Raw genomic sequence first — 22,740 nt, forward strand, 5'->3', positions numbered from 1 at the left:
ATGCGAGCAACTATAGGGAGCCAATGTAGCTTAATGAGTAGAGGAGTGACGTACTAAGTGCATTTGCATTCAAGGCACAAAACACAGAGTCTACTCGACGGGTCAAAGTGTTCCTGTTTCGCGGGGATTGTGCTGATGCGTTACACTGTGACGTATCAATGTTACATTCAAAAGATTCGAAAGCATAACGATTTGATTGGGCGGTTCGGAATCGACTCCTTACTTTGCAAGGCAATATCTTAATTTATCGTAGACTTTTTGGATGAACAACTTTGCAGATCGTTAAAATTTAAGGAAAGCTATGTTACACACTGCGATGCAGGTAATTTGATTGGATTCATGAATCCTGCTCTTTAAGTAACCTCAAAAAGTATAGTTCGGGGGAAACGCCTAGAAAAAGTATACCCTGAGTTAAGGCGTACCTTTAGAGTCTTCATAGCGTGATCGGGAAATGCAGCCCAGGTCACTTCTATCATTCTGAAGGTGTTCATTTGGTTCACTCCAGATATTTCTTTTGCAAAATCATGATAATACTGATAATCAATATGAATATGACATGTCACAACCTTATGGCGGCCCAGGCTTGTCCTTACAAACCATACAGTTGAGTTTAATACTTAACAATATAGTTAATATTTAGTTGTTCTATTTAACAACTGTATGGTTTAACAAAAATAAGTAGGTGTTTTCTACATTGACAATTAAAAAAATAATCTTGCATGACATTAATGACATTACAATTAGTGTTGCAACATTCTTGCAATTTTTAAGAATGGAAACATTTCATGGGAATTAACAGGAATATATGGGAAAAAACATAGAATTTACAAAATTTCAGGTTACCCTATAACAGGGAACTTAAATGGAGTTGAATAAAAATCTTGCAGATTAATCTTGGTTTAAACAACCAGATTTAATGCAATTTCAGTTGCATTTCTACCCTGCACAATTGTCAATCAAATCCCCACAGCACACTGCTTACTGCAGGGCTATTGAGACCACACCCCTACATACGCTGTGCATTCTTCATAACATAACACGGATCATTTCTTGAATCCTGCACACAAAATAATGCAAAAAAATGTCCATAATATTACACAAATGTATGTTTAAAACCATGTGTTGTAAGCTATTTTGCAAATTATACCATTGTTAAAACAAATACCCTGACTGAGCAGATATTTGGGTGAGATGATAAAACAATAGTCCAAAAAAAGACCATCCCCCACAAACAATCAATTAATCACCTGGGTGGGAAACCCCGTCGTCCAGACTCTATCACAGGAATATTGAAGCCACAGTTCCACATCGGAGTTGGAAGATTACAGCCATTTAATTAAATTTTGATATGAAATATGGTTAAATATATTTTATCTATGGTATTAAAGTTTAACTAGCAAATACCAAAATGTGTTAATTCAGTAGCTAGCCAGCCAGTTTATCAGATATGTTAAATGTAAGCTAGCACTTTCATTGAGAATTCATGAGACTAGCTAACAAAAACTGTGATGCTCTTTCTTCTACTTTCTGCTGGCCAGATTTCAATCATCATACAGAAGTACATTAATAGACATGGGCTAGATAGATAAATAATAATCTATTCATTTGCACGAATTGTAAAATATTCATGACCACTAAAATATGTTTACCACAACAAAATATTGCAGTTTTTCAGAATTTAAGTTCTACTTATAATTAAATCAGTCAAAAATGTCAAAAAATCTGTATTGCTTGCATGCATTTCAAATTATGACCAAACAAAATGTTTATATAGTATGATACAGTTCTAAATAAAATTCAAAAACTTGTAAATTCCCTTAATTTCATGGTAAATGGTTAGGATTTCTTGTAATCTAAAAGTTCATAATGAATAGTTTTTAAGCTTTTGTGACTTAAAATGTAAAATAGGAACTGTGACTATCCTGTTACCCAGTCCGCAATGTTGTTTAATCCCAAAATCCTTAGCTGAAGAGATCTATATTTGAATAGTTAAGAGCCAAAACCAAAAGTACCCATATTTTCCTTCCCCCTATCCTTCTACGCTAACTGTATTCAATACTTTTATTGAGCAGATCATTAGGATCATCAATGTTATTGTTAAGCCTCTAAAGTTGTTATATAATTTTTTTTTTTATCGAATTCATTTGATTAATCGCCTCATCATGTAATTAATCCCAAAATAATCACGCATCACATTTTAGGCCAAAATATAATTTAAAGCCATTAAAAGGCAATACAGAAAGTAGCATCAGATGTTCAGAAGCTAAGACGGTCATCATTAAGTTTTTTTAGAGGCTGAATTATTTGTATACAGTTACCTCATTCGCCGCCAGCCTCTTTAAAAAAAGTTGCCAGCCTACGCCAGCGTTTTTAACATTTTCACCCAAATTTAATGGCTCGCAGTACATTTTCTGTAAAGAATATATGAACAGACAATTTGTCAAATGAAAGAACAGAGTCTCAGCTTTTATACAAAATAAACCGTATTCTTCTATCTGCATTTGTTTGTTTTTTATCACTCCGTAGATGTGGGTAGTTTTCTTAAATGCATCATTTTGATTAAACAGCGGAGATAATTAACGTATTTTGTCAAAGATTCCGCCCAGATTACACTCAGAACAATCATTAAAAACCGCTAAAATATATACGTTCTTGGTTCGGGGATTCTGTACTTTTTCCCAAAGGTGTTTAATAGCGCCACCTGCTGTACAACAGAACAAACACTGATTGCCGTAATAACTCGTCTTTGGTGGGGAACCGTTTTTTTCTAAATGACGAGATAACTCGTCAATGGCGGTGAAAGAGTTTGGTTACCAACACTCTTTGGACATATCTTCCTTTACCCAAAATAAATAGTAATTCTTGTTTGAAACGACATGAGGGTAAGGAAATGTAAATAAGCAGAATTTTCTTTTTGGGCAGATATCTCTAATTTATTAGTATTGTTGTTTAACTTTATTTTAATACTGTTCAAATTATTTGAAGAATTAAAAAACTGCCAGTAGGTGGCGGTAATTGTCATTGGATTCACTACATTTATTAGGGAATGCAGTAAATGACTCTTTATGAATGAGCAACTGAATCATTGATTCACTCAAGAAACGTATTCGTTTATAAATTAACCACGCTGTATGTTCTTCAGAGATGGACAGCACTTCTATTAGTTTTGTTAAAAAATTAAGAAATCAGACAATTGTGTCTGTTTTAAGGTGTTCATTATAATGAAGTTGATTGCACAGCCCTAATATTTATCATTTTATTCAAATTATTTGATATAGTATGTTTATTTGGCTCACCTGGTGTATGTGGTAAGCGTAGTCTGAAATTTGGTAGTGACTACAAAAAAATCTTATTGAGCCTAGTCTATATATTAAAAATCATTTGTATGCATTTTGATTACATTCTGATCACAAGAGCAGGTACATTTTATTACTACTTGTAACTTCTATTATCCTTATTTTTATTGATGGTAGGAAATTGCAAGACCCCAGGGTCATGACCACTCTCTCAGTCCTGCTTGGTCTGGATCTGTCTGGCATGGATGAAGATGATGATTCAACTCCGCCGCCTCCTCCTAAACCCAAGCAGACTGGTCCACCCCCTCCAAAAGAGGAAGATCTGCCTGAAAACAAGAGAAAGGTACTGATTGCCAATTGGCCATGGACCATGTTTGGGGTGAAATACTGTATCGCTTGATGCATGTTTTTCAGTGTGTACTGTCTAGTTATGTGTTTTTCCCACACATATTGAATGCTGCAAAAATAGTATCAGCATTTAGTATCATTCATAATTAGGATATTTTTAGTAGCTTTTAATAATTCTTGCCGTGGAAATGACCATTTCTGATGTGCATCATGAGGCCAATACAACGACATGTTGTAAGAGATCTCAGTTTTCAGTTAAGAAAGCTCAAAAATGCATTTTAGTCTAGGACTAGGCTTAGTAACTATGGGGCGGTTTCCCAAACAGGGCTTTAGTCCGCTAAACCATGTTGTGTAACCCTTACTGTGTTCCGCTAGGCCTCGAAGGAAAAGGAGCTGGGAAATTCTGCATATAAGAACAGGGATTTTGCGGCAGCTTTGAAACACTATGAAGAGGCTCTAAAGAATGATCCTACCAACATGACCTATCTGTCAAATCAAGCAGGTAAGAATTATTCAATTATACATTTATTTGAACCTTGGTGTTAATGCAATTAACCATGGTCAGTCATCTCATTGAAGCCTTGATAAAGACTATTCTAGTGGAGTTGTCTATGTATCCAAAAGAAACTATAAAATCAGGCCGTTTTATTAAGTGTCATTCTTTTACTTTTCTTCCGCTTCTCTGTCTGTTGCAGAACATAGCACTTTTTTATAATTCTGAGCTCCGTTGTCTTTCTCGTGGATCAGCATTGCAGAAAAAAAACATTGCCGCGACAGAGCATCATATCAGACTGAGGAGTGCAACATGCAACGTTATTTTTGGGTTAATTTGTCAGACGTGCACCATCAGTACAAAGTGTATGTTTCCTTGACAGAAATCTCGTATGTGTTTAAAATCAGAGTTTACAATGCGGAAGTGGTGTGGTGTCATTTGCAGGTCAAATTGGCGCTTTACAGCTTTAAAAAATTTGAACAGAAGTTCAGAAACCTATGAGAATACACTTTATTTGCAAGCAACTCCTTTGGGAGACAGAGAATGCACTGATTCTAACCCTACCGATACTTGATCCAGATATAACGTTTATTACATTGCTTGCTTCCTCTGCCTGAATGGATGTTTTTGTCTGCACGCACACAGGTTAAAATTGCAATTCTTTATCCATGCTTTAACTTTTTTACAAAAAGTTGCCTGAGTAGACTGTAATTAGCAGACCCCCGGTTGAAGACCCCTGATCTACAGTATAACAACACTTAGTGATTGACCGAATTAGATTTTTTACAACCGATACAATTTTTTTAGCATGTTTATGTGCCTGATATCCGATATGCTGATTCGTTATTTCTTAGTTATACTTTACTTCATAATGCTTTTTTCCTCATTTCAGCCATCTTAAAAACATTTTGAACGTTTGCAGTAGGGCTTGGTGGTATGACCACAAATTTGGCTATGACTATGTTTTCCAGATTTTTACCAATTTCCTTGTACATGGCAGTATTTTTTTAACCACATTTTCTAGTAATTGAGAGAGGAAATTGTGCTGTAGATACACTTAAAATTCCCTTTTATACTGTCATGGTGAAAGTGACAGTATCCCCTATCATAACTGCAAAGTTTAGACTTTAACGACTGAATAGCATGCAAAGGTACCTTGCATACATATTATTTAAGCAAATAAATAGAGAACAGGGCTGGAAGTTAACTTTTTTTCTTTGGAAGCACTTGTGCATCCACCTTCATGATTTCCTGAAATTATATTTTTTTATCAAAAAAAAAGGATTTAATTAGATGTGCGAGGAAAATGATCGCATCACGCTGTCAATCCTCTTTACTAAACCTTATTTCTCATCATAGCATATAGATAAACAATTCAAACTAAAAACACATCATATTATATGATTATATTGAGCAGATATGAGGGGAACACAGTTGTTTTTTGAAAATGCTTGTTCGTGAGTATATTTAATAGAACGTAATACGAACTTGTGCTGCTGTTCATCCTCAAGGTATACGGTACCGTGGCTGGAAAGAAATATGTAACGTTACCGCTCATGCGCAAGACGCACGCAAACATCCAAACGCCTCCGTTTAGGGCATTTATATAGAAAAATTATGATAATTTAGTGTTGCGGCATAAAAAGACGCGTTCTATGTGAATGGCCGGTCTTGGTGCAACAGTGAAAAGGGACCCCACGGAAACTGTCGCGCTGCGCCGCGTTCTGCGCGATGTTAAAGCTACATACACCGGTAATGCGGTATATAAAAAAAATCATATCATAACAAAAACACACACCAGTATTCGGTATGAACCGGTATTTCGCCCAGCCCTAGTTTGCATTTTTGAATGTTAAATTTAATGTTCATACATATAACAAAAGGGAAAATAAAGGTAAAAGTCTAATGTTTTCAAAGGAAGTGCATAAATGCGAGGGGAGGCATATACATTTTGCAGAAAGGTTATAATATTCAAATAAAAATGTGAAAATCCTTTTAAACTACAGTTTTGGAAGGTATGTGATGTTTTTTAGACTTAAGAGTAGGGGTGGGCGATCTAGAAAAAAAATTCAAATCACGATTTTTTCCAGATAGATCACGATTCACGATTTTATCGCGGTTCTTCTTCAAGTTGGTTTTAAGACTATTTTGCAAATTAAAGGGGCTTCAATACAGCCAAACTAAGTCCCCATATAAAAATATACTCTTTACCATTTATATTATGAAGAATATTTTAATCAAGTTTTTGTCAAATGCAAGTGCAAGACCATAAATCAGCTGTTAGCAAAAAACTTTACATTTTGAATTTTGTTTTTCATCTTGTTGCGGCACTCGGAGTAAAGCTGTGGAATGGGCGTAGAGGATAAATATTTTTGGCTGGATATTTCGTAACGTGGATCTACGACTTTGAGCAGTTTTTTAAAGCCCTCATTTTCCACAGTCTTTATGGAAATCATGTCTTTGGCCAGGTAAAATGTGACCGCGTCAGTGACATCTTTCCAGCGCTTGTTCATTCTGTCATACGGATACGGAGTTCCTTTCTCAAATGGTTCTTTCGCTAAAGTCGTTGTTTAAGCCTTTTAGTTTCCGTATGCTTGGTTGTACCTGATTTACTCGCGTGGGATCCCTTTATAATTTGACTGTCGGCATACTCTTTCAGTCCCTTTTATTTTGAGGTGGTTAAAAAGGTTCGTTGTGTTGCCTTACGACGCTCGAATCTTATCATTGCCACATTTGCAAATAACTGTTGTTTGGGCCGTGTAAGTTGGGGAAAACCCAAACCATTTCATTATTACTGATGTAGAATTTTTTTAGGGACCAAGTCCTCCGTGTTTCCCTCCATCTTCACTGACCGCGTCACTTAATCTTACTGAATTCACAAGCAACGTATACGAGCTTGTTTACATGGCGCAATCTATCGCAAGTATGTTGACGAATTCTATAGAACAGCACTATATATGACGATTTAACGATTTTCCCGAAAAAGTGGATCGTGCAGTCATTTTAATCGTTCGCGATCTAATATCGTCATATCGCACACCCCTACTTAAGAGTGAGGAATAATTTGCTGAATAGCAGTGTTTCTGACAGGGTTTTTGAGACTGGCGCAAGGTGCCGTTACATATTAATTGGCTTATTCGTGACGCCACAACATCGTACTTGAGTTTACCTTCTGAATTGTTATATACAGTACTGTGTATGTCCAAAGAACTGAATTCCCAAAAAGCTGTTGTCGTTTACATGTTTATTGTTTCTGTTGTCATACATAAAATAATAGTTAGTCAAATGTTTGTTCATTTGATGCTTGGAAATGCTGTTTCCAAGTCAGCTGCAGTTCGGTTGGTTAAATATGCTGCTTCTGCCACTCACTGAATGGAGAAGATGCGGAGAGGGGCGATCCTGTGTCGGGAAATTTACTGTAATTCATGTAGTTGCGGCTTTACTGGGACATGAATTGAAAGAATAGGCTACCTGACAGTGAGTTTGTCTCGATTTCTATGAGCCAAGCTGCATGAACTACATATTGGCCGTTTCTCTGATGTCTCTGGGGCATCTACTAACTGTAAAAGTGGTAAACCAATAACTTTGTTTATGTGAGCGTAATTCTGCAAGCCTACGAGCCGTTCAGATTTCGCTCCCCTTCTGACGTAGGTAGCTGTTTTTATTACATTACCGCCGCTTTTTCTGAATGCCCACCCATTTTTGTTTTCGCAAGCGACATGCGTGAATTAGTTCCAACACCATGGCAAAAGTAATCAAAGCATACTAACTGTTCTGTTGTTGGCCAGCACAGAACACTGCTCCCAGCCTCACAGGAGACAAGAGAGCAATGGATTTATTTAGTTTACAATGGAAATCCTCCAGACTGAACCAAAGCTGCAGATAAAGACATTGTAAGAACCGGTATTTTTTAAGAAATACTGTTGAAACTTAAAAGAGGTAAACTCTGTTCACTCATAGAAAGAGATGTGTATGGCTTGTAAACATGCGGGATTGTCCTGTGTAACATAACTTTATCTTTGAGAAAACGAGATGTGTTTGTCTTGAGAACCTTCACTTATACAAAGTAGTGTTCATGGATCGTAAACACGCGACGTGTTTGTGATGTGTACTTTTGCATATAGATAACGTGATGCGTTTGCTAGTCCGTTCGTTCGTTTATAAACATAACCGTCAACCCATCTCCCGCTCCCCTTCTGTTTTGTTATTTCACCCTTAAAAACTCGGGAGATGTGGTCTCACCCCCGAAAGTGGTTGTGACCGGACAAACAGGGACCGGAGCGCCTTCGTGATTGGCTCTGGTGGAAACCGGTATGCTTATAGAAAACTGTGTCCGGTGTTCAAAGGCGAGATGCAGTGTTTCTCATTCGGTTTTTGTGACACAAAAACAATATGTAGGTGAAACGCATATGTTTAAAGAACAGCCGAGAATGTAATCACAATGTACACTTTATATATAGAAGCAACACATGTGCCTCTCGTGAGTTGAACCTGTGACCTTGTGGTCCCGAGACAGAAGAGCAAAAGAATCAGAAAACAGTGTACAGGAGGAACAGATGTCAGAAGTGACAATGAAGGAATGTCATTTTGTACTTGCCTTGTTTCCGTTTTTATACAGTTGAAAGAAAAAGTATGTGAACCCTTTGGGCTTACTTGGATTTCTTCATAAATTGGTCATAAAATGTGTTCTGATCTTCATCTAAGTCACAACAATAGAGAAACACAGTCTGCTTAAACTAATACCGCACAAACATTATACGTTTTCATGTTTTTATTGAACACAACATGTAAACATTCATAGTGCAGGGTGGAAAAAGTATGTGAACCTTTGGGTTTAATAACTGGTTGACCCTCCTTTGGCAGCAATAACCTCAACCAAACGTTTCCTATAGTTGCAGATCAGACCTGCACAACGGTCAGGAGAAATTTTGGACCATTCCTCTTTACAAAAGTGTTTCAGTTCAGCAATATTCTTGGGATGTCTGGTGTGAATCGCTCTCTTGAAATCATGGCACAGCATCTCAATCGGGTTGAGGTCAGGACTCTGACTGGGCCACTCCAGAAGGCGTATTTTCTTCTGTTGAAGCCATTCTGTTGTTGATTTACTTCTATGCTTTGGGTCCTGTTGCATCGTCCATCCTCTGTTAAGCTTCAGTTGGCGGACAGATGGTCTTAAGTTTTCCTGCAAAATGTCTTGATAAACTTTGGAATTCATTTTTCCATCGATGACAGTAATCCGTCCAGGGCCTGAGGCAGCAAAGCAGCCCCAAACCATGATTCCCCCTCCACCATATTTCCCAGTTGGGATGAGGTTTTGATGTTGGTGAGCTGTGCCTTTTGTTCTCCACACATAGCGTTGTGTGTTCTTTCCAAACAACTCAATTTTGGTTTCATCTGTCCACAGAATGTTTTGCCAGTAGTGCTGTGGAACATCCAGGTGCTCTTTTTTGCAAACTTCAAACGTGCTGCAATGTTTTTTTTGGACAGCAGTGGCTTCCTCCGTGGTGTCCTCCCATGAAGTCCATTCTTGTTTAATGTTTTCCTTATTGTAGATTTGTCAACAAAAATGTTAGCATGTGCCAGATATTTCTGTAAGTGTTTAGCTGACACTCTAGGATTCTTCTTCACCTCATTGAGCATTCTGCGCTGTGCTCTTGCAGTCATCTTTACAGGACGACCACGCCTAGGGAGTGTAGCAACAGTGCTGTACTTTCTCCATTTGTAGACAATCTGTCTTACAGTGGACACATGGACATCAAGGCTTTTAGATATACTTTTGTAGCCCTTTCCAGCTTTATGTAAGTCAACAATTCTTGATCGTAGGTCTTCTGAGAGCTCTTTTGTGCGAGGCATGGTTCACATCAGACAACGCTTCTTCAGAACAGCAAACTCAAAACTGGTGTGTGTTTTTTATTGGACAGACCAGCTTTAATCAACACATCCAATCTCATCACATTGATTGGACCCCAGGTTGGCAGACTCCTGGCTCCAATTAGCTCTTGGGGAAGTCATCAGCCTAGGGATTCACATACTTTTTCCACCCTGCACTATGAATGTTTACATGTTGTGTTCAATAAAAACATGAAAACGTATAATGTTTGTGCGGTATTAGTTTAAGCAGACTGTGTTTCTCTATTGTTGTGACTTCGATGAAGATCAGAACACATTTTATGACCAATTTATGAAGAAATCCAAGTAAGCCCAAAGGGTTCACATACTTTTTCTGTCAACTGTATATTAAAAAATTTTATACACCACTTTGTTGCACTACATACGTGATGTATGTAGTGCAACAAAGTGGTGTATAAAATTTTTTAATATACAGTTGACAGAAAAAGTTTTCCAATTTTCCATTTTCCAATTTTTTTTACTGTAATTATCTTTCTTTTCGTTCGTTTACATACTTGCACTATTTGTACGCAGCCCAACTGCAAATGCTTTGGCAATACGAATTTACATTTTATCATGCCAATAAAGCACAGTTAAATTTAAATGTACAGAAATGCACAACACTAGATTCAAACCCACAACCTCTTGGACCATAGGCTTGCGGTTTATCAAATTTGCCACTCGGTTGACGTTCTTGACCAAGGATCCTGAGGAGAGCATCCATAGTTTCAAACACTGATATTGGCCAATCCCCGAAGGGACTGAAATAGTATCTTTACTCTATTTCAGCTGTGTATTTTGAAATGGGGGAGTTTGATCAGTGCAGAAACCTCTGTGATAAGGCCATCGAGGTGGGAAGAGAGAACCGAGAGGACTACAGGCAGATTGCCAAGTGAGTGTTTTTGCATTAAGTTCCATGTCTCTTAATTGACTAACTCACTGCAGCTCTAGAACAAAACAAAGCCACAAATGTTAATTTTTGGTTTTGCTCTAATGTTTACAATTAAATACTTATTTTCTCTCTCTGGTTACAGGGCATATGCCAGGATTGGAAACTCCTACTTTAAGCAGGAGAAGTATAAAGAAGCAGTCCAGTTCTTTAATAAGAGTCTAACAGAGCATCGCACACCCGACGTTCTAAAGAAATGCCAACAGGTCATTGACATTTATAGTATTTTATGAGTTGAAATGTTCAATCATACTATCGATCAAAAGTGACTTATTTTAAGTGCAAAAGCGCTATTGTTATTTGGCCCAAAGTACCAAGAGGTGCAGATTGTAGAGGGCTGAAACAGAGCCGCTAAAGCCCTATTGTTATGCTTTTTCATGTCTGTTAAAAGTTATGTAATGGTTAAGTGTGCGTGTGGTCAAAGGACTGGCTCTGTTGCACCTCCAAAATCAAGTTATGGTTGAGATTAGGTTTCTCTAATGCACCTAATTTGGTATGATTGTTGCACTCAGCAATGTTGAATGGAATGCAGTACGTTAATGTGTTTAAAAGGTATAGTTCACCCAAAAATGAAAATTCTGTCACACCCTCAAGTTGTTCCAAACCTGTATAAATGTCATTGTTCTGTTGAACACAAAGAAAGTTAGCAATTTTCAGTTCTGGAACATCATTGACCACCAAAGTTGGAAAAATGAAAAGGGTTATCAACTGTTCGTTCTCCTAAATTCTCATTCAATTCTCTCTCCATCATCTCCTTTCATCAACTGAAAATTACTCAAATTCTTCCAAATGTCTATCTCTGTGTTCATCAGAACAAAGAAATGTTTGCAGATTGGGAGCAATTTAAGGGGTTAGTAAATGGTGATTTTTGGGTGAACGATTCCTTTAAGCCACGTTAGCCCAACTCAACACAGCACAGAAAAGAAATTGAAAATCATGCGAAGACTTACTTATCCAGCATTTTCTGCTTCCACCTGTGACCTCACATTTATAGCCCACAATAGTGATAATGCCTTCCGCCCTGAATGCCGTCCTGAATTTTGTGACACTGAAGAGTTGAATTTCTTTTAAAATTGTTTCACTTGCAGGCAGAGAAGATCCTGAAAGAACAGGAGAAACATGCCTACATCAATCCCGATTTGGCACTGGAAGAGAAGAATATGGGCAATGATGCCTTTCAGAAGGGTGTGTTTTTGTGTGTTTTTATATATATATACATGCAAACATGTTTCAACTAAATTCAGGGAGAGAAGTGGTGTAGATACTAATGAAATGGTTTCTGCTTTTTGTGTAGGTGACTATCCGTTGGCCATGAAGCATTATTCAGAGGCTATCAAGAGAAACCCGTTTGATGTCAAGCTCTTCAGCAATAGAGCTGCTTGTTATACTAAACTACTGGAATTCCAGCTGGCTCTAAAGGTACAATAACACAGATATACATTTTGTAAACATACACACTCGACTTTTTTGAAATAAAAAAAGTTATTTTTATGTTGACACAGTCGAACCGTTGTTATTAGGGACCAAGTTGTTTTTAGCAAACCGTATTCGGACAACCTCCTTGGATGGTCTCGGTTCAGTTTGCTTTAAAAGGGTCTGGTATTTCTGAGATCATTTGCAGTGTTCAGATATGGGCACGAACCACGCTCCATGTATCACGCATACCTGCAAACCAGTCGCTTTTCAGGGTAATTTGGCGTTATGAATCAAAAATAGGTCATTTTTGTGAATCGTGTAAATCCGAAGAGTTTTTTTTTTCTGTGGGGGGGTCTTGGGCATCTAATCTCGAGTGTCTGAAATTTCTTTGGTCCAGCACCTACATTCGTTTGGTCAATCAGAATCAAGATAACAGCTGACCGTGTCATCTTTTTTGGTCCTTGGGCCAACTAGAATCGCGTTTTAAACGTCATGTTTTGCGCCCGTGCTGAAAGGGACGACTGCAAAGTTTCTGTCAAGGAGAAAACAGCGTTGATAATTATTATTCAGGTCACCCGTCTGATGGAAACGGTTATGTTATGAAAGACAGTTGCTAGTCTCCCTTTTGAATTTCTACTTCTAGAGCTCTGCCCTTCAAAGTGAGAAAGGCACTTGGGTGCAATTGATATTCGTCCGAAGTTTCAGTAGCAGAAGCTGTAGTATACAGATGATATTTAATTATTATTTTCGAGACCGATCAATTCGCTTCATGATATGTTAATGTGTCATCAGGAGCTGCGGGGACTACTTTTGTATTGCTTGTGGATATACCAAAAGCAGATGCCTTTTGACCATTCTATTTTATGAAAGCTCTTATAACTCGCATCAATCATGTCCTGCACTTTATATCTCTTAGTAACTCTCTTAACATCAGTCCCGCACTTTATACGCATCCAGTTTGTATTAGGCAAGGTGCACCTCCCAGAAACCTTAAACAAATGAAGATCATTTTAGATGTTTAAATATGACTTGGAGCATTGTGATCATGAGACGAGGACAACTTATTTTTTTTTCTGAAAATCCCAAATTCGAACAAAATCCATATTTGTCCTGTAGCTCAAAATTGTGGTTTAAAAAATGCTGCTGCTGCTTCATTGGTGACATGTTTTGCACCTAAAGAAAATGACAATACAACCCCCTTTTATAATTTACTCCTATAATTGTTTTAACCTGTATGCCTTTCTTTCTTTTGCAATATATTTTGAAGAATATTTCTAACACCACACCGTTGGTGCCCGTTGACTTCTACTCTATGGATATACAAGCCAATGGGGACCAACAGCTTTCTGTTACCAACATTTTTCAGCAGAACACAGAAGATATTTTAATAAAGTAATTCATACTGGTTTGAAATGTCATGAGGGTGAATACATGACAAAAAGTTTTTTGGTGAATTATCCCTAATAACAATACCCAACCCTTATGACAACTGCAATGTTAAAAATTGTCCTGTACCGGTTTTGACTTAACAATTCCCGGTTCCATTTAAATGAAATGTATATATTTTTTAACTATTACTTTAATAGAATGAAGTGTTGATGACTGTAAGGTAGTACGTAAAATTGAGCAATGCTAATCCATCAATCAAAAAAGTTAAAAGTTGATGTTTTTACACTATCAATAGCATCCAAATAGTGCTAGTATGAGGGGTAAAAATCTTGCTCCCTTCCCTAAATTAATAAAATATTAAAGCGGGCATAACACACAGGGTATCTGCCAATCTCATATTAATCTTGAGTACCTATAGAGTAGTATGGCATACTTCGTATCTTCGAAGAGTATTTAGTTTGATCACATTTATAAAAGATAGATACAGCTTTACGATTTACGCGTGCGGTGGGAGGGGTAGGCTGAACCAAAGCCAACACCTATTGCCAACAAAACACAGACATCAATTTCACTGACCGCATGTGGTTCATGTCCGGCATCTTTTAGTGCTGGGACGGCTCCATATATCAGTTTCAAACAATCTCCAAATCCAGATTTATATCCACAGTTTATATACAAACAAACACCTGAACACCTGAACTTTGCAAACGTAAGCTCTCTCACAAAAGTGATGTCTACACATGCTCCTTCTCCTGTGGCCGTGCTGCGTGCTTTTCCGGGGGAATTGTCCAATAAGGGACTACGAAAAGTTGTTATGAAACAGTTTTATATGTTCGAAAAAACATTCCGTAACCTGTACGATCGCTGGGGGAGTGTTTCGAGCACAGACATGCTACGAAATACAACCGACTTGTTTTTTGACAAGTTGACCATGTTAAGCATGAGAAGACGGCACGTTAAACATTGTAAAGAAGTCTGAATGCATGACACATGGTTGCCGGGCTGCTTTAACATCGAAATCTGAATGGCGACCAAAACTGACACTTATAACCAAACATCGACATTGAATCAATGTCAGTTTGCTAGGCTATATGGGTGGGGAATGTCACCTGAATTCATTTAAGTGCCAGAAATAAAAATAATAAAAAGAACGTTTCGTTTCATCATTGTAACATTATTCATACTTGACGAATGTTCTTATAAAGACGTTTTCAAGAACATTGTTCTATGAATGCTTTTATTCAACATCACGAGCATGTATATTGACTAAAATAACGTTATGAGAAGGTTCTGTCCTAATTTTTAAAGAACGTAAGGGAAGCAATGGCACACTGAAAACTTATTTCAAATAATTTATACTTGTAGAAGTTTCTTAAAGTATTGCTGCTGCATGAACTTTAGCAAAACGATTCTTAACGATCAGATCTTACGCGTTTAACATAAACGCACTGTTGAATCTCCGTCATCTTATTTTGCTTGCTTTGCCTGTCTCGTCTTTTACGAAGTGAAAACCAAAAAAAAGAAACAAACAGCCGCCTTAGATTTCTCTTTCTGCTCCTCCTGTCCTGTCAGCCTGTTCCCGCTGAAGTATTGCGGGTTTGTGTGATGTTTGGTCCAGAGAGGCGTGTTTAGTGCGGGTTGCTGTAGGTCAGCAGTTATTAACTCCGGTCGATGAAAACTCTGGTTCGCACTTGCCGGCCTTTTGAAATGGCTAAATAAAGTGCAACAGAGAAATTGCTGCTCTGTACACACATGGAACTATAGTCACTCGGAATAACATTTTTGTTGGCTTCCTGTGTAGGAAAACACGTACTTGGTTTAAGAAAAACTATCCTTTAATGAACTCGCTGCTATTTATTTGACCACAACTGTATATGAAATTAAGATTCAGTGCTGAAAGACTCTGTTTCTGAGCCTGTGTGCACAACTCCTTCGTGTAAATGCTCTGCTCACTTTAATAGAAAAATAAACATGATCTTGAAGTGATGCACAGAACATGAAAATGGCATATAAAGAACTAACAATCAAGCCAAAACTAACAATCAAAAATTCAAAGTCTATGTGATCTCCACTTACAACAGATAAGCTGTTTTTAAATTGAGTTTTTTTGTGATCACACAATTCTTTCATTTTCCCAATGCATCTCCTTAACCACGCACATGGCACAACACAAGAACTTTCCACTAATGTGGTCCATGTGTACTTGTATTATTTTTAAGAATTTATCTGAGATTGTGATAGGATAACATAGCCCAATCCTAAACTGTTTTTCAGGATTGTGAGGAGTGCATCAAACTGGACCCTAACTTCAGTAAGTGCTTTACATTTTGTTGGAGTCAATGTTGTCTTGGCACAATTTTTTCTACCTTATCATTTCTTATTTTTTAGTAAAGGGTTACACACGCAAGGGAGCAGCACTGGAGGCGATGAAGGACTTCTCAAAAGCAATCGATGTGTATCAGAAAGCGCTTGAGCTCGACTCCAACTCGAAGGTTTGCTAGTACTGCCTTGTTGGTGAAAACTCTCGGGTAGATTTAGCTAGTTTTACTAACTGGTTTTCCTACTCCACCCTGCAGGAGGCCACTGAGGGTCTACAGCGTTGTATGGTGAGCCAGACGATGCGTAACGACAGCCCTGAGGATGTAAAACGAAGGGCTATGTCTGACCCAGAGGTGCAGCAGATCATGAGTGATCCTGCCATGCGCATGATCTTGGAGCAGATGCAGAAAGATCCACAGGCCCTCAGCGAGTATGAAACAATCTTACTTAGATCTAAAATATTTGAATATTTTGTATAATTATGCAGTGTTGTAATAATATATATAAAACTCTTAAAAAAAAATGAGTTGCTTTAAATCAATTGTATTTTATAAAGCTGATTTTTACATATAAAAGGCGTACTAAAATGATATTAACATGTTTCAAAAAAAGATGTGATGAAGTTTGGCTCTGATTTATTAATTAATCAACCTGTTTACCCTTATTTGCTTTCTGTCTTTCTAGTCATCTAAAGAACCCCGTCATCGCTCAGAAAATTCAGAAACTGATAGATGTTGGGCTAATAGCCATACGGTGATCACAGGAAGGCGAAGAGGAGCAGTACAGTACTCATCTGCTGAACAACAGAAAACAACAAAGGCGGCAACATTTAAGAAATCATTTACTTCGTCAAATGTAACGCACCCTACCCTCATCCATTCACACCAATGAAAATTATAGTTGAGCTGGTCATCAGTTTACAAATGCCTTTCAGAATCTGAAAAAGTATTGATTTATAGGAGCAATTATAAAAATGTATTTTTTGTTTTTATTGCTGTCCTGAACAAGCTACTTCACACAAAAATTACATAGCCCACAACACATAATACTAATAACTGAATTTACAAAAATAAATCCGTTCCAATGTTTATATGCTCTTGGTTCACACCCTTGTTTTGTTTTGTGATAGTTGTTCGCTTATGTGTCCTGAGCCAGACCAGTGAGCTGTCAAATAGCTCAAGAAAAACAATGGTCTCATGAACAACTATCATAAAACCTTGAAACAGTCAATGATCTTCCAGGTAAGATAACAGGGCAAGAATCAAGGCTTTACAAACATTTGAACTGGGTAATTTTGATCATTTCAATTATTACTCAGTGTTGTGAACAATATTTAAACATTGGTCATGTGAATTAGGTTGTTTGGGGTAGGTCTAAATTAAAAACCAACATTTCTATTAATCTTTTTCATAAAATTATCAACATTTATCAGATTGTGAAATGCTTATGACCCCAGCTGTATATGTAACAAATTGTCACATAGTTGGCCAGCCAGAAATCTAAATGAATCATTCTTATTGTGAAATATAGTTCAGTTCATTGGGAGGGGCTATATAGCGAAAAGGCATTGTTCAAGTGAAATTACTTTCAGTTTATAGCTTGCAATGAGTAACCGCCTGTGATGCAATATCAGTTAAATAAAAATATCTGGATCTAAGAGTTCTGTGTCAGTAACTCACACCGTCTAGTGTCTTCTGCGTTGCAAAGAAAGCTTGTCCATGTTTGGGTCCATGTGTTTGGACTGGATGTTTACTAATATTGTTTTTGCAATATATGTAATGTGAATATTCTATGCAAAACATGCACTGTATTTCGATTGCGCTAAGACAGGGTGTCCGTGAGTCTTTAAATTTATCAACTTTTTATACTTTTTGAGAAAATTAAGGCCTTTAAAAAGTCTTAAATGGCAATTTCCACGGAATTACATTTTGTATCATCTTTTTATATTTGTCAAATGTTTAAGTTTGCCTGAATTTCATCATTGCGTAGGCAAATAGTGGGAGGTCCATTTGCACCCGGTTGTTAAACAACATCGTTGAAGAATGGGGAAATGTTATCGTGCAAATGTTTGTTTGAAGTTTTCAAATTAAACTTGAAATCTGAAGAATAATGTACAAAATGGAGAACACACAAATTGGACACACATTTTGAAAAAAGAAATTGACAGAAAAGGCCAACTACTCTAATGCTTTGGCTAATTGTGTATATACTACTGTGTAGCAGTATTGATAGATCGACCCTATTAGAGTCCATTTAATCATAACTATATGGATCATGCAATTTGAAAATAATTATTGATGAGGGATTGATAAAGATGAGGGAAGAAATCAACTTATTTATCTGAAGGATTTTTTTAATCTAACTCCGTGTCTACACTGGAGGCGACACACGGCTTGATCTACTGGCTACGGGGTTTGTCACGGCGCATCGCGCCACGTCCGGTGTAGACACTGTGTTAGTAATCAGAGGCTCTAACACAAAGACAGTTACAAGGGATTTGTTCAAACTAGATATGGTGAAGTAAATATCAATAATAAACGATAACTAAATTGCATATTATTTAAACAAATTTTAATTAATACTAAATAAACATGAACTTTGAGAAAAACACCTATAATCTAACAGAGCATAGATAATTTTTTGCCATTTAACAAATAGACAATATTGTTTTCTAGAATACACTCCTGAACAAAATCTTAAGACCGGGGGAACATTACAAGGATTCATATTTTGTGAAATATAGAAATAGATTTTATGCAATCAAACATCAGTTAAAATAGGTCTAGCATCAAAAATAATTGATGATTCAGCATTGTATAAATGAATCTGTTTTTAGTTCAATTAAAATAAGTTTTTCATTAGAAGTCTTTATTTGGGGGGGCGCAAAGCAATGTAGTCTGCACAAAGGGGGCATTACAGCGAAAAGGTTTGAGAACCACTGCCTCGGGTAGCAAGTTGTAATGCCTGATCAGAAAGTTATTGTGATATCTTGTTGTATGGCTAACCAAAGATGTGTTAGCTTGTGGCAAGCTTAATGTGCTGTACAAAATTTTTTTTTAATTCAAGCTTACAATTTTTTTTATCAAAGCTTGATGTAGTTTGGAGTCAACATATGCTTAACAAAAAACATCACTTTTGATATTTTTAAATCTCCAGGGTTTTATAGTTATAGTTAATTGTAGTAATAATGATTCATTCAAATTTGTTTAAATATGGATGACAATTCATAGACAACGTGGGGGCATCCTACGCAGAAAACCATTTTAGAGAGTAAAAATGATGCTACTTTAGCAGCCGCTCCAGTGGTGTAGTGAGAAAGATGCGTGCGAATAGTTTGACTCTATCGCAACGCAAGTTTAAGTTAGCCTTTTAAAGAACTCGCTCAACAACATTTTCACATATCAGGTCGTAAAGGCTTACATTACAACAAAATTAAAAAATAATTTTACAATTAAAATGGTAGTAATAGGTAAAAGTTGTAGGAATAAAGTTAGGGGTAGTAGAGAGGTCTTTGTTGTCCCAAGTAGTTGCCATCAATTTAATAATTTTAATAAATATAATAATTAACACTATTGTTGTACATTATATAGTATACAATAATAATTTATCATGCTGGCTCGAAACGGAAAGGAGTTTCATTTATGTGGACTCTGAATGAGCCGGTTGGAATGTGTTTGAGGAAGCATCAGCGTGGAAGTCAAGTCTGATGCTAAAATGCGGAGTGGAGTTAAATTTATTAGGCATTCCTCAAGTGAAATGGTTTTGACTGCTCTGCTCTGATACATGCACTGAATTAGATATGGTAAAAGTGAGTGGGTCTAATATAATTGGTCTTTAAAAGTAGGGGTGTTCAGTACCCTATGTATTCAAGCATTGTTCAACTATAGTTTTTTTTACAGTCATTGACACATAAGCACATGAACAAAGTAAAAAATGTTGAATTAAAAATAATAATACACTAGTGCATTAATTATGAGATTGTACTAGTGTAATGTAAAAACAAATCATTTTAATCGGTTATTATTTTCTGGAATATCATCAGTTTAGCTGTTTTCAGGTTCGAGCAGTGTTTCTCAACCATTGTCCTCATCAGCGACCCCTCCCAGAATGTTCCCAGATGTCTCACGATAAAAACACCTGATTCGACTCATGAGCCCCCACTCCTATGGTTGTTAGTTTAATTACTCTCCCCAATTAATACAATGACTAGCTGATGAGTTGAGAAACACAGAGTTAGAGGATGATTTTCTAAGGAAAATCATACTAGGACAGGGGTGTTTCGAACTCTATTCCTGCAGGGTCCGCAATTCTCTTAATAGTTGGCGTATACAAAATAAATAAGCAATAATGTGAAAAAGAAACAGTAATTTTTTTTTTGTTTTATCAAAACATACATTTAAAAATTCTGTCATGTTTATGTATGACTGACATCAGAGGTGTAGGAATAGGGCAGGCAATTGCCTGGGACACCGCCTTTGAGGGAGGCCCGAGGGCTGACCATTGAAACTATATAGACATAAAAATACCGTCCTAGAAGCTACGTTTGCCACTTTGCCCCGCTGCTGCGATACGTCAACATCGCCACCATATTAGTGAGGGCAATGGTGCACTAAAAGCCCACTGAACCTGAAGGGAGAGCTGCGTGTGTTTGGGATTAAAAGCACAATCACGTTTACATTTCTAAACGTATTCAATGGTTTACAATGTACATAAAGTACATTTACATTTTACATTTAGACATTTAGCAGACGCTTTTATACAAAGCGACTTACAAAGAGTTTAGGAGCAATAAGCGATGGTTCATACAGGAGCCATAATACATTAGGTGCTAGACCACTACCTGTTGAGAGAAAGAGTGTTTTTTTTTCATTTGTTTGTTAAGTATTCCAAGAAGAGAAGGGTTTTAAGTAGTTTTTTAAATGTTGTGAGAGATGTGGTTGAATGGACAGAGTTAGGAAGAATCTGATCTTTCTAATGTTGAAAAGGCATATCGGCATGACCGTGTTGTCTTTGCAATGTGATCATTGAAGGACAGCTGTTCATCAAATATGACTCCGAGGTTCCTGGCTGTTTTGGAATGGGTGATTGTGGTATTGCCAAGATGTTGGTCCGTAGAGTGTGCCGGAAACACGAGTAGTTCGGCCTTGGCAGGGTTCAGCTGGAGGTGATGGTCTTTCATCAGAGCTGAAATGTCCTCGAGGCAGGCTGTAATGCGAGCTGCTACAGTGGTATCGTCCGGGTGAAACAAGATGTAGATCTGGGTGTCGTCGGCATAACAGTGATATGAGAAGCCATGTGCCTGTATGATGGGTCCCAGTGATGTCGTGTAGATGGAAAAAAGCAGCGGTCCAAGCACCGACCCCTGAGGGACCCCAGTGATCATGTGGTGAGCCGTGGACAGCGAGCCCCTCCATGACATGCTTGCTAGCAGTATCTGGTGATTGACAGTGTCAATTGCTGCAGATAGGTCTAGCAGAATCAGGACCGAGGATTTAGATTCCGCCTTGGCTAGCCGCAGTGCTTCTGTGACCGATAGCAGTGCTGTCTCAGTGGAGTGGTTTGTTTTGAAGCCAGACTGCTTGTCATCCAGTAGTTTATTCTGGAATAGGTAGGAAGACACCTGGTTGAAAGCTGCCCTTTCAAGTGTTTTTGCTATAAATGGGAGGAGAGAGACAGGTCTGTAACTGTCGGGAGTAGAAGGGTCCAATGTTGGTTTCTTCAGTAGGGGCGTGACCTGGGCCTGTTTGAATGTGGATCGAAAAGTGCCGGTGAGCAGGGAGGTGTTGATGATGTGTGTGAGTGCAGGTGTGAGCGAGCTGGATATGGCCTGAAGGAGATCGGAGGGGATCGGGTCAAGGGGCAGGTGGTGGGGTGGCTGGAGAGAAGCCTGATACAACTTAAGTTGTATCATAGGGGATAGGGTCAAGGGGACAGGTGGTGGGGTGGCTGGAGAGAAGCCTGATACAACTTAAGTTGTTTCATATATCAATAGTTAGAGCCTACTTTAAAGTTAATGGTTGTCATAATGAAATGTGAAATCCATTATTTGTGTTATTCGTGAGAATCCACTAGATGACATCATGTTCAGTGATATGTTAAAGGCAACACAGGCAACAGAATAAATAACAACTTGCAGTAGTCGAGAATGAAATGCAGACATGTAGAGATTGTTTCTGAAATTTATTTGAATCATCGAACAAAACTCACAAGGTAATATACTTACATTTACGAGTTAAAAACTAGTTTGCCTACTAGCAGTGCAATCATATGATCCCTCCCTCCGGTGAATCACCATCCAAAGCCACGCCTCCACCACAACACATGAGCGCGTGCACAGACCAGAAGCTGTTGGATCTGTTCCAGTGAAGTCATGTCACATTCACCGTTGAGAAAACATTACAGTACAATGTGAATTACAATAACGAACATCTCCAAGTGCCTGCTCTCTGTCCGCCATTGTCCCACTGCCTGCATATCGCACATGAACGCGCTGATGACATATGATGTCCGTGTAAACAGGGTGCGGAGTGGGATGCAAAATAGGCTGACTGAAAATGTACACATGAGTCATGACCTATTATTGCCCTCGGATCGAGGGCAGTAATTGGTCCAACGTTTTTGACCCTACGCCTTTCACAGAA

At 37.8% G+C, this 22,740-nt stretch overlaps 1 protein-coding gene across 1 annotated transcript in view; it reads left to right on the plus strand.

The window, feature by feature from the left end:
- stip1 (stress-induced phosphoprotein 1) overlaps window positions 1-17,756 on the plus strand; it is a 30,233-nt gene extending 12,477 nt beyond the window's left edge. The window contains exons 5-14 of the mRNA XM_056745881.1: window positions 3,474-3,639; window positions 4,020-4,146; window positions 10,816-10,918; window positions 11,061-11,181; window positions 12,064-12,160; window positions 12,270-12,394; window positions 16,055-16,091; window positions 16,169-16,272; window positions 16,357-16,529; window positions 16,784-17,756. Coding sequence (XP_056601859.1) covers window positions 3,474-3,639; window positions 4,020-4,146; window positions 10,816-10,918; window positions 11,061-11,181; window positions 12,064-12,160; window positions 12,270-12,394; window positions 16,055-16,091; window positions 16,169-16,272; window positions 16,357-16,529; window positions 16,784-16,856 — 1,126 coding nt within the window. The 3' untranslated portion in view covers window positions 16,857-17,756. The remainder of the gene's footprint in view (window positions 1-3,473; window positions 3,640-4,019; window positions 4,147-10,815; window positions 10,919-11,060; window positions 11,182-12,063; window positions 12,161-12,269; window positions 12,395-16,054; window positions 16,092-16,168; window positions 16,273-16,356; window positions 16,530-16,783) is intronic.
- Window positions 17,757-22,740: the final 4,984 nt, after the last annotated feature.

Source organism: Triplophysa dalaica, chromosome 4 (genome assembly GCF_015846415.1).
Source record: "Triplophysa dalaica isolate WHDGS20190420 chromosome 4, ASM1584641v1, whole genome shotgun sequence".
NCBI classification, from domain to species: domain Eukaryota; kingdom Metazoa; phylum Chordata; class Actinopteri; order Cypriniformes; family Nemacheilidae; genus Triplophysa; species Triplophysa dalaica.